General features: G+C 34.6%; 1 protein-coding gene across 1 annotated transcript; it reads left to right on the top strand.

Annotated features, from left to right (window-relative positions):
* The first annotated feature begins 4,842 nt into the window (after positions 1-4,842).
* LOC132904335 (piggyBac transposable element-derived protein 4-like) lies at positions 4,843-6,684 on the top strand. Its single transcript, XM_060954268.1, has one exon. It carries the CDS (start codon positions 4,843-4,845, stop codon positions 6,682-6,684), a length of 1,842 nt encoding a protein of 613 aa, XP_060810251.1.
* The last annotated feature ends 7,079 nt before the right edge of the window (positions 6,685-13,763 follow it).

The raw sequence follows: 13,763 nt of genomic DNA, 5'->3' as shown, positions 1-13,763 counted from the left end.
AGAGCGTGCCGTTAATACTCTCACAGATGCATAAATAGTAGTGATTTTATTTTGATGTCCTACAAGACAACCGACGACACGTTTAATTGTCGAGACGGGTTCTTAATGTTTGCGGCTATTCTTAGTCAAAATATTTTAATATAATTTTAATCGTCAATCTGATATAGTAGCTTCTTTTTGGCCAAATAAAATTGAATGCCGACTTCAGCGACGCAAGCATCGCAGGAAAACCTGCTCATCCAGGTGGATGTGTAACCATGATTCAGTATGGGTGAAGTTCCCTAAAGTACCAAAGCAAAGATTTCTGAGGTCAGTCGCTTTTGTAAAATCCTGACTTACTCATCCAGCATCATCATACAAAGTATAACTTAAGACGGTATAAGAAAATTGACAAAAATAAAAAGACAATGTATTTAGAGCATTAGAGCATCGACATCAAAGTGGTTTTATACTTTTAATCTCTTGTTTTTAATATTCTCTTTAATATAAACTACAAATCAGACGGCTGATTACAGGTTATTTTCGCAACAATATCTGCATTTCATTGTTTGAGGGTTTTCCCGCGATGCTAAATCAAGCTCTTAATTGAAATAATATCACTTTAGCGGCCGCAAAAAGACATTACACTGCACGAGAACAAAAGCTGAATTTCGTGTTGAAAACTCAAAATATTGTAATGAGAGGTATGTATAAAGGTGGTGTATTTAGTTGACACATGCAGTTGAAAGCTGTGTTTATTGCGGGCTACACACATTTTAACACACTTGACTTCAAGACTTTAGGATATTATTAAATTATTCGTCGATTTGTTTTTATTATAATATCTATCAAAATATTTTACCTTATTTTTTTGTTATGTATATTAACTAGAGTACGCCTACGATAACTTTAAAATTGCCAAAAGTTTTTATTTATATATCCAAAACTTAGTCTAACTTTACGGTTAAAAACTAATGCGATACACCAGTTAGTAAGTATCTTAACTGTTACTTAAAATAAACAATGCCGTCCTTGTGAAATCGCGTAATTGAAGTTGTATTCTACAAGAAAAATTTTGTATTTCTTATAGCGCATAGTTTAAACCACTCAGCGGCTTAGTTCAAATCCTCATCAAATAATTAAGCCAAGCACGAAATTGTAGTTTTGATATAAATCCCTTAAATCAGGAACAGATCAGCCGATGGGTCAGAAATCATAGGCGATCGTAAACGACGCAGTGGTGGCATATTTCATATCGCGTAATGGAGAATTTACAGGCTGTCGGAGCGAAATGACTCCCAGAGGCGGCCGCGACTCCTCGCCACCGACGCTGTTTGGACAGAAGGCGGTATCTGATACTTTTTGTAGGCTATTTTGTTTCCAAAATAGTCAGAAGTCGCTTGTTAACACCATTACAATTTTTTTTCTTTATATATATTTTCTCGCTTTCATGTCTTGGGCCTAAGGCATATGAGTAATTTCGTTTCCATTTAGATCTTACAATGAATTTCATTCCTGCGGCAAGGTCGTACAAGAGCCATTAGTGCATATTTATAAAACTCTTTTTCAAAAAAGTTCATCAGAAAAATCTGTTTTTTGTCTCATGTTATTTTATCTTTTAACGCTTTAAAATAAAAAAACAATACCTAATTGTAAAACATTTCCGTTTGGTTCCTTTTGCAGAGGGACCGTGGGAGACATGCTGGTCGCTCGTCCGGCCCGCTAGCCCAACATTATTATTTATGCCTTCAGAAAAGTACATTTATAACAATATTACGCCGGACCGCGCCCGCCCTCGGAAAATGATTTTCCCATTTTCCCAAGATTGCAGGTGTATTATATTTCATGATCGTTATTTATGGCGCGACTTTTATTACAAATGCGTGCAATGTCTCTATCCGTTTTTTATTGCCACCAAATCATTTGATGGAATTCCTGATTATTTTGTGACAAACAGACAGCAGTATTTATTGGCTATTATTTGTGATATCGAATGCTTTGTCGGTGCTATTATTGTTTATGGGATTAACATTGTTACGACGCGTCATAATGTTTGTAAGACAGTCAGACGAGATTAAACAAGTGTGATAATTATATCACAGACCTATGATATGTACTCACACTGTATTTGTATAGCACTGGTATCTTTTTAAAGATGTTACATTGTCCTCAATGTAGTATTTGCATGTTTTATATTTTGTACGATTGATACGTATTTAAGAAACAGTTTTAATCTTCTGGAAAAAAGCTAAATATAAAATAACTAGGAATAATAAATTCGATATAATGGAAGGGTTCTGTAAGGTAATGAGTTAGTCATCATTTAAAATATTTAGTTTCGGTTATCATTTAAAATATTTAACTCAGAAAAGAGAGCCGTGTGGTTCCCGGCACCAATAAAAAAAAAGAATAGGATCACTCCATCTCTTCCCCATGGATGTCGTGAAAGGCTACTAAGAGATAGGCGTATAAACTTAGGATTCTTCTTTCAGGCGATGGACTAGCAATCTGTCACTATTTAAATCTCAATACTATCAATAAGCCAAACAGCTGAGCGTGGCTCATCAATCTTTTCAAGACTGTTGGCTTTGTCTACCCCGCAAGGGATATAGACGTGATTATATGTATGTATGCAGAAAAGACCCTTGGTGTACATATTACCTATATTACTTATTTATTAAAAAAATATGTTTATTTCGATAGGCAACATTATCGACATCTAAATCAGAGCTAGTAGGACTTTTCAAATTTTCTTTCAATACAATGAGCTAGCCGTAAGCAATTCATAATTTGGCAAACGGTCGACGGTATTCCCATAAGACGGATATATCCGTCAAGCACCCTCGGATAGCGAGGCAAGTCCGAGGCGTTACGAGGCTCGCGGGAGCCGCCTGCCTCGACTTGTCCATAACCAATAATCGTAAATAAATGCAGCTCTGCCCGGTCACTTCGACAGCGAAATTATAAACAGAAATTTCGGCTACACGACTCGCTTATTCCTTAGAGATCCCAAGAATGTTCTTTTGTTGAGAATCACATGTCACATTTGGAACGGAATTATGTAAGTTTTAATAACGATCAATGATTTATATTAGTTATTGAACATTATCTATATTTTATCGATACAAAATTGATACAAACGGTAAATTATCACCATGTTTATGCACCATGCTACAGAATGCTTTCGAACGAAATGTCTCCAGTCATGGCGATCGGTCGAATATCGTTTATTTTTACCTGAAGCCCGCCATCCCGCGCATCTCTCCCTATTAAATTTTGTTTGCATTTATTTTAAAGGTGCGACGCTCGGAGAGACGTGGTATGTGAAAAATTACACCTCAGTCCAATATTTATGGCTGATATTCGGCAGCGGTTCCTTTGTAGCTTGAGGGTGTATAAATAACGCCTCTTATCGCGTGGGAGCTTACCCCTAAATTGGGATTTATTTTAATTATTTATTGGTAGAACTCTTAGATACAAACATACTTACCTGAGTTTGATAACCAGATGTAATAATTTTATTTATATGAGTCGGAACGTATTATTATGTGGGAGGCGTTTAATTTATTATTTTGCTTCTGTTCGGATCCTCGTTCACGTGGTACCTCGTAACCTCGTGCAGTTAGTTCAGCTGTGCGTTACGAGATGAATCTGGCGGTAACCAAGTAATTATACAGCGTATATTTAAAAACTTACGTTGTAGATACTTGAAATTTCGCATATTTTCCTTTAAGAGAGAATCCTGAAAAAGGAAACGATTTATTTTAATAAAAACGTACTCTTATCCATTTCCAAAACCAATAATGGCATGATCATAGATACATAATCACGTACCTACTTACGGGGCAGACAGAACCAACAGTCTCGCAAAGACTGAAAAGGCTACGTTCAGCTGTTTGGCTTAATGAGGGAATTGAGATTTCAATAGTGACAAGTAAGTCATTCTAAGTAAAGAACAACTTGAACGGAATTTGTATATATCTGAAAAGTTAATCGTGTAAGCAAAATCTGGTCTCGGAATAGTGAATCCTTTATCTTGCACTGAAACGTATAAATTATGAGAAGCGAGAGTTACGTCGGTTATTTTTATCTATAATCGCGAAGTATGAACATAAATTAGTTCTATATTTGGCCGCGCGTTGTTTTGCATACAGACAGGCCGTCTGCACATGCGTGCGACATCAATCTCAATTCTGGAATATTTTTCAGTCTGCGGCAAACCGGCGCGATCTCAGCCGCAGAGATACCCTTAGCCTAAGATCTTAGTGCCAGATTTCAACATTCATATTACAAAGTTTGATAGTTTTGCTCCTGACTAGTTACATATTTTCAGATGCATTCATAAAAAATTAAACTTTGTATATCGTGTCTAAAGAAAAGAGGAAATTTTTATGAACTCAATGATCCACTCTTACTCACAGTTTGAAACATTTAACTTAAAGTGATTTTTTAGTTTTAATCAATAAATTGAATAAATATCTATTTTTAACTCTGTAAGTAGAAATAAAATAAATGATATTTAAAAAAATTGTGCTCATTGTCAAAATGAAAACAGAAATAAAGAGATGGGATCTTAGACTAACCTTTAAGTACCGACGTGCGGTCTCAGAGGCCCCGGCAGGTACAACACTTGTTATTTTACCCCTTTCCCCGCACAACACCGATCCCAGCTCTTAAGTAGCTGCATGGTCAGTGCCCACGTTGACGTCATAACGGGAAGTATTGTCGTCGCGCGCGTATTTGGTGAGTAATTACGATTTGAAATTCCGACGCGGCCTCTCAGGCCTCACGTCGGTACTTACGTAAGTTTTTTGTTTAATTTTTTGTTAAAGTTAACTGTTATTTTCACAGATATTATGAACTATGGCTACACCAGGGACTTCCGGCAGTAAACGAAATAGTTGTACGACAGATTTACAGAATGCAAAGAGATATCGGATATGTATAAATACATTAAATCCAAATAGTGATCGAGTGATTGAGAGCTGGCTTGCTGATGAAGATTCCAGTGGATCGGAGTTTGACGATGTTGGTGAAGATTTTTGTCCAGAGCACAGTGAGCATGATACAGATACTAGCACTGATATTTCTGATACTGACGAACCTCAACCTGAACACCTGGAAGCGCCGAAATCGTCATCAGATGAAGATGTTCCTCTATCAAGGCTTGGTTATTTTAGAGGCAAAAATAAATGTAAGTGGTCTAAACTACCTCCAAACAGATCATCAGTTAGAACACCACAACACAATATTATTTCCTGTGCACCCACATCCAATTTGACTGAAAATGATAAGAAAGATCCTTATTCTTTATGGAAACAATATATAAATGACGAGATGTTATCGGAGATTTTACTCAGGACCAACGAAAAGCTAGCCGAATATAGATCTAAATATATAAAGCAAAATCGTCCAGAGCTGAAAGATATCGATATAATTGAGTTATTAGCTTTTATTGGTCTTCTTATGTACACAGCCGTATTCAAGTCTAATCACGAAGATGCAGATTTGATATTTGCTACTGATGGTACCGGAAGAGACATTTTTAGATGCGTTATGTCCAAAAACAGATTTCTGTGCTTACTTCACTGTCTTCGGTTTGATAATGCACTTGATAGACCACAGAGAAAGGAAACTAATAAATTAGCTGCGATATCAGATATTTTCAACAAATTTGTATCAAATTGTCAGAAGGTATATAATATACGTCAATTTGCTACAGTTGATGAAATGCTAGTTCCATTTAGAGGGCGGTCATTTTTGATGATATACATGCCAAAGAAGCCCGCTAAATATGGACTAAAACTGATGTGCTTATGTGATGCCGAAAATGGTTATTTTTATAATTGTTATGTGTATTGTGGGAAAAATTCAGATGGAGAAACACTAACTGATGAAGAAAGAAAGCTTTTAGTTCCTACGCAGGCGGTAATCCGTTTGAGTAAACCATTACATGGCAGTAACAAAAATATAACGTGTGACAATTGGTTCACGTCAATCCAATTAATTGATGCATTGAAGCAGAGAGGATTGACCTGTGTTGGAACATTAAAAAAAAATAAAAGAGAAATACCCTCAGAGTTCTTGCCTGCTAAAACGAGACGAGAAAAATCAACCTTATATGGTTTTACCAAAGATATAACGTTATTGTCTCATGTTCCAAAAAAAGGAAAAGCAGTCATTTTAGCTTCATCAATGCATCATAATGAAGGGACAAACACCGACTCAGGAAAACCTGAAATAATACATTTTTATAATTCTACAAAAGGTGGTGTAGATGAAATAGATAAAAAATGCTCTGTGTATACTTGCAGCCGCCGATCAAGACGCTGGCCTATGACAATTTTTTACCGGATGTTGGATATTAGTTCCGTCAATTCTCATCTTTTACATGATGTACATGTAGGAAGACAAACTGATAGAGGATCATTTATAAAAATATTAGCTCGCCAGTTGGTATTAGAGCATATAAAGCGAAGGTTTTGTAACCTGAGGTTGCCCCGTGAACTAAGAATGAGTTTGGAAAAAGTACTCGGTTTTGATAAGCCAGAAATATGTGAAGATGAAGCTGGGGAAGTCAAGACACGAAAGACTTGTCTTTCATGCCAACCTAAACTCAAAAGAAAGTCGACCTATAGATGCTATTCGTGCAGGAAACACGTTTGTTTGCAGTGCGCGAAACAAGTGTGCCCTGACTGTGCTTAAAATTAATGTGTAGTTGGACTGTGGACAGTTTTTTTTTCAGAAGGTTTATGTTCCTACAATATTTTTTTTCTTAGAGTTATATAAGTCGTTAATAATAAATAGTATTTTTTTTTATTTTCATAGGAGTATTTTTAGTTTTTTGAATTTTTATGTCGAACAACCTATTTATTTGCCAAAATTCATGCCAAATATTATTTTAGTGTTTTTTTTCCAAATTTAATAAAGTTGATTATCTTTCTATACTTGTATTTTCTTTAAACCCATTATTTTTCATCATAATGCAAAGACAAATATTTATATCATATATTTCTTTAAAAAAATCAACATTATATGCGCGGCCTCTCAGGCCTCACATCGGTACTAACGTTACAAAAAATGCACGTCGGTACTTAAAGGCTAATACGAGAATGCGCATTCGAAAGTTCTTTTTATTCGATTGAATACACCTTCATTTGGGTAAAATGACATTTGGAAATTCGTTAATTGGCATGAATCAGTGTGTGATGCACCTGTAAATGTGGGTACCTACTTTTGAAAGACAAATTGGAATTTGATGGCAATCTTTGGTGTTTCCAAAATAAAATAATATTTGCTACAAAAATGCAATATTTCATTTCATTGAATAAAAGGTATTAATACGATCAAGACTTTTGCTGAAGCCCCAAACTACACATTAAACATAAACTAGAATTATCTATTGGTGATATTTGGTATAGTAAATAAACATCAATTTTAATTAACATTGATTTTAATATACACGCATGTGTATGTTTTTCTCTTACGGGGTAGGCAGTACCAACTATCTAGAAGAGACTAAGGGCTGCTCAGTTTTATAAATTTCTAATTTTAAAAGGGGATATAGTTACAAGGAAATACTGAAGGGATTTCACTGAATCTCGGTATGACACAGTCATCCGTTATTATAAGATTTTTGGAATCCCCATGACCTTGTTGGATAAAAATAATAAGCTCACCTTCAGTCGAATATGTTATAATTGTAATTAACAATACAATGAAAATTAATACCACAGTTAATGTGTTTTGTCTACCGTCGGGGCTCAGTTGAAATAATCTTTTCCTAATCAGATAAATTGATTGTTCTTTTGTCATGATGTGAGTGAAAAGATAATATCTCCTTATGAGTAGTTTTCCACTTGATATCTACTTACCGGAATAATGTGCCGATCTGTTCCCTTCGACTAAGGTTCAAGGAACAAGTTATGAGCGGAAACATGCTTGAGAATATTATAAGAACTATTATTTAAGTGTAATTATACTGCAAGAGCATGTCAATAAAAAAAAATATCGATTATAAAATCACTTAAATTTAAATATTTTGACCAAATGATTATTTTAATGTAAATAAAACCTGAATTATTTTAAATAAACGCACGATGCTCTACCAGTTTAAAAAATCTCATGAAACCACATTGACATTAGAATTAAAATTAATTTTGTATGGAAAGTACTTGTACACATTTCAAATACTAATTACTAAGCTGTTTTTCACATAAAATAATAAGTTATAATTTTTGCCTATACATTATGTGAATGTGACTACAGTTTTTTCGACAATTTTGGGTTTATCTACCCCGTAAAGGATGAAAACGTAATAAATGCATGTGAACTAAACCCTCCTCTTTTGCACTTATCCTAACAGCTGTCATCTGAAGTAGCGGGGAGATTCGCCAAGGGGAAAATGATTGACGGCCTCGAGAAATTTCATTTTGTGGCTTGTTGAGGACATGTTGATAACGCATTGGTACTAAGAATAAGTATAACTACAAAAAAGAGCACGTTAAGAATATTATGTTATTCTTGTTAGCTAGAGTTCATGAAATCTTTAAGAATTCTCAGAGAAACGCTACAACTTTTAACAGGAAGTTGATGCAAATTTTTATGTAGGTTTATACATACAAACCTCCTTAGTTTATTAGGGTATGAATAAACCTATATACATATATATATATATATATATATAAATTTTCGTAAAACACAACTCAAATCTGTGTTTAACGAACATTTTAAAACGATTAAAATATTGATAACAAATACAATATTTTCTTATTTTGGACTAGAGATGCCAAGGAAATAATTATTAAGATTTTCAGTTTCTTGCGTGCGCTCTGCCGTAGGCATTGAAAGTAATAGTAACTCTATGCCTCAAAGCCACGTTGATTGCCTCTCGACATCTCTTTGTTATTGCTCTCGTGACACGGCTCATTTCATTCATTTTGTACCATTATATTACAATCGACTGGTCGCTAATTCGAGTGTCTTATAGGAACAATTGCTCGCCACTCTGGTCCCTGAGCGTGTCAGTTGTGAAATTTGTGGATTCATTAATATATGTTGGTGTTGCAATTATTAAGTAATGAATACCTGCACTCATATATGCTACATATGTTATCTCTCATTGATTCCATATATTTTATGTATAGCTACCCAAACTCTTCCATTTCTGAAAGTCTCTATACTACTCGTATCTGACTCCGCATAAGAATTTACAAGATTGTAAGTTAGCTACTTGAGAAGCTTTTGCATTAAATACGTATATGTCCTAGTTTCTATGCTACAAGTCCGAACAATGTTAGTTTCTTCAAAGCTGTCTTGTAAACAAATCTCAGCGACCTCGTATGCTCATTCAAATGTCATATAATTTTGCATACAATATTTTCTTAGGGAGAAATGAGAACATGCCTGTGACACGGGAATTTAATAATGACAAAATAATACAAGGTAACTTTAAGGGCAGCCCTTTCTGCTGTCCGTCATACGGAACGCTATTCATGCACATAATATTTCTGAGATTTGCCGACAACTAATTTATTCACATTCACTTTTAATTCTAGTAAATATTTTAAATGAAACAAATGGCGTTGAAATAGGTCGCGCCGTGTCTAATGTGTGTTAAATTATTATCATCATCAATAAAGTGATGTCTTATATCACCGTTTAGATAATAATTGAATTGATTCAATACAATGGAAAGAGTTTCTCTAAGTTAATCGCGACACGATGACAAATGTGTATCGCTTCATCTCCAGTGGAGATTAATGTGCGAGTGAGCCGAGCGCTAGACAAAACCTGTCGCTGCGCATACGCAACTACAATTCACAAATTCGAACCGCGGATAGGGTAACCAGATGTAATTGGATACTGAACATAGTTAATATAGTTAATTAAAATTAACTGGACTATATTTAATTTCATTTGATAATAAGAAGTTGATTATTTGAACACAGCAACGTAATATAAAGGTACATACATATAATCACGTCTATATCCCTTGCGAGGTAAACAGTCTTGAAAATACTGATAGGCCACGATCAGCTCTGGCTTTGGCTTACTGATAGAATTGAGATTCATACGAAGAAAGAGTAAAGTAAGGTTGCAAGCCGGCCCCCGAAAAGAAGAATCCCAAGTTTATAAGCTTATCCCTTAGTCGACTTTTATGACATCCATGGAATGGAGTGGTCGTATTCTTTTTTTTATTGGTCCCGGGAACCACACGGAACCATATAAGATACACGGGTAATAATATATGATTATCGTGAAAGAAAAGCTTTGGAATAAGAATAATCCAAGAAATCGATTAAAGTTTTATATAAGCTGTTGATTTCCTAATAGTCAAAATAAAGTAGCAACTCACAATTAAATGAATTATTTTTAAAATAACTATATATAGGAGCAAATTAAATAAAAAAACTTAGCTAATATCACCTACTTAAACAGAGATAACTAGATTATGGAACATCAATACAGTAATAACACCTATAGTAATCGAAGTAACAGGAATAATATTCGTAGCAAAGAACCTGCGTCGATACTGTCACAGCTTAGACTCTAACAAAGACATCACTATAATTTAGAAACTAGCAGCACTATATTAGTTTTTTTATTGAGTAGAGTTTTAGGGAATACTGTGGAAAGGAAGCGGGAGATTCGTCGTCCTTTTCGACAAGGAACCGACTTGGAGGTGAAGAATAAAAAATAATAAAAATAATATTTATGTACAAATTTATTGTACTCGGCGACTTCATAGTACTTATTTGTCCCTTTAAAAATTGTTTTTAAACTCTATTGACTGATTCCAATAAAACTGAAATCATGGTAACCTTAACGTATGACCGCCCAGCAGTGTCTCGTCGCTTAAACTTCACGCGACAACCATATTGCTTGTAAGCAACGCCGCTTATTATTTATCTTTATGAAACGACTCATTTAGTGTGGCCCAAGTATGCTTCTGCGTCAAAGAAATTTCTATCAAATTCAGCCCGCGAGAAGGTTCATAATTCGAAATTAGTTCTTTAAATAAAGTCATTGTTACGCTTGCTTTTATAGTCTCTACAGAGACAATAATGACATGATCTAAATGTAAGAACTATAAGCTTGATCTAAAATTAAGATGAAAGAGAATTTGTGTGATACAAAAAATATTACTGAAGCGCATGTGCATTGTCTGCATTGTGTGGGTTTGAGTTAACACTGGAGCATTCCGCTCAATTAACATCATAAATGAGAGAAATGCGGGATCAAAAGAATAGCAGGTGTTCTCTATTATTATAATTTGTCATTGGTGTTCAATCTGCTTTCATGTCCTTTTGTCCATTATGAGAGCTTATTAACTTTGAAATGATCTTTATTCTTGGATTATTATGACTATGGCCAATGTAAGTGATTGGTCAATTTGTCATCTGTGTGAGATGAAATCAAGAGACGGAGTTTTTGCGTTGGTGGCTGTGCTTGACGACTTGAACTTTTATAGAATGTCTTTGAGAATCAATTCAAACTGTTAATAAGTTCATGATGAAACATTATCAAACCCCATCGTGTGACCTATTCTCCAATTTAAAATTTGTATGTAGTAAAGAAGCTCTTTAATCGATTCTCATTAGGAACAATTGTCTTAATATTGTCTTCCAAATGAGACAAAAGTTTGGAACCGTTATCTGAATGACAATGACTGAATATAATCCAAATCTAAACGGCACCAAATAGCTGTCAGAATATAAATGTGGCCCCTTGTGAACCGCGGACGTGATGTGTCGTTATTACAAGCTGCATTAATGAACACATAAATACTTACGCCACGGTACACTTTCACGTACACATAGTCAACGTACCTAAACTTATTATGATTACACCTAGAGTATACACTAAGCTGTCTGCGGATATGTTTTAGTTTCATTTTTATTTACACTCTACTTGATATCATTAGTGACAATACTATTATTACATGGTCATGACGTTGATTAATTACTGCGGTCTTGTACCAATGATCCCTTTGAGCTTAGAACATAGAATGCTAAAAAATCGTTTTGGCAAGGGAAAACATTAGCTCATTCAGACAACTCGTGTCACTATAATCTAAGCCGGGTAAAGATACAATCGGTCTCATGAGTGAATTCGATTCAGATAATCGCAGGATTGCCCATCGTCTGAAAGAAAAAATATGATTCTTTCCCTTGATTAACTGTTACAAATAATAGATTGAAATCTGTAAATATTGTAAAATATACTTACTAGATACATGTGCTTTCGCATAAATTTAAAATAATAAACAAAGTTGTAATTTATAATCCGAATGAGACGCATCGTCTGTTAGTAACATTAATTTGTACTTACTCACCGTTACCTATTCGTGGAGATATACCATCATTTCCCTTATTTTATCTATTCGAGGAGAATAAGTAAATTGCCAGTTAATGCCATATTAGTGATTTTAATAGTCTTAAATAGGTCACAAATTTTTTTTGCGTTTAAGATTATTAATGGTTTATTTCTTATGCTTGTGGTAATACCACGGTATACCGCTGTGCGGCTTAGAAGCTAAATGCCGCATATAAATCGAGCATAGCACACCCAGAACCGCTGTGTTTGGATAAATATCGACATTTATGCACATATTGCTCCATATTTGATTTTACGACAGTAAAATATGAAGTCTGAGCCCGCAAGTTCGGATTTAAAGTCGATATGCTATGGAGAATAACAATAACATTAGCATAATTGTATGTATATATTACATTCCGTTTATTTATGAGGATTCGGAAAGACATAAAAATGTAATTGTTACTCTTCACTGGATAGGCATAGGAAAACAAAATAATATGGTTTTCTACCATAAAAAAAAAAAAAAAAACCAACTTCAAAACAAGTTAAAAAATAAATTAACAATATGTCGTTACTATGCGATTAGTGGGTTGTAACTAACCTACCTACATCAATTTCTGAAGCTCGATGCCCGCAGCGCCGGACTTATTTCCCCATACAAGAGGTGTGGCAGATTTTTTTTTTGTAAGTAGTATCCAAAACAAAACCATTTTCTCTAACTCCGCCAAGTTCGATTTCCCACGTGTGGGTCCTTAACTCCGGGCACTCCGTCGCAGATCTGATAACCGCGAGACAGCATCCAGCTGTTTATCTACAAACGCGAAATCAATTGCGCTCGTTGAATTATCGCATTACGATACGTCTAACTTTGCCTAATTGGACGTATCTTATCGATTTCATCTACAGTTATTGTTTTCATTATGTTATATTAATTATATTTTAGCTATAAGTTTTCTGCGTGGGATTTTTGCGAAATCTGTTCGTGCGTTTCGAGTAACAGATAAATGAGTTATGTTCTCTTTTAAACAATTTAAAAAAATATCGATAAGTACTCACCAAAGGTTGCAGAATCATTCATCGCACATGACAGCTGCACACACTAGCAGCTAGATAGTCTAGATAGTCACTGACACAATAAACTCAAGAAATTATTTGTATTTAAAATAAGTAAAAACACGCACTGGAAGACGAATATAAGATCTCTTAGGTATTAAGAGCAGCAGATATATACTCAATAGGCCAGAAGTCTAAAATACCTCGAAATCCTTTTTAAAATGTACCGATGTATGGTTGGAGCCATCAGGGCGATTAAAAATGAAGCGACTAGAAATAACAACAGAAATTAAAAATTTCTTGATATCCCAATTAATCACCACTTTAGTAAATTTGAATTTTTTTACCACGAAGTACTTAATTTGAAACCGAATTGTGTTGGTCATAAAATATGTTCTTGCGTGACAAAT

The sequence above is a fragment of the Amyelois transitella genome, chromosome 2 (genome assembly GCF_032362555.1).
Source record: "Amyelois transitella isolate CPQ chromosome 2, ilAmyTran1.1, whole genome shotgun sequence".
In the NCBI taxonomy this organism is placed as follows: Eukaryota; Metazoa; Arthropoda; class Insecta; order Lepidoptera; family Pyralidae; genus Amyelois; species Amyelois transitella.
This window is presented reverse-complemented; position numbering and strand designations above follow the sequence as displayed.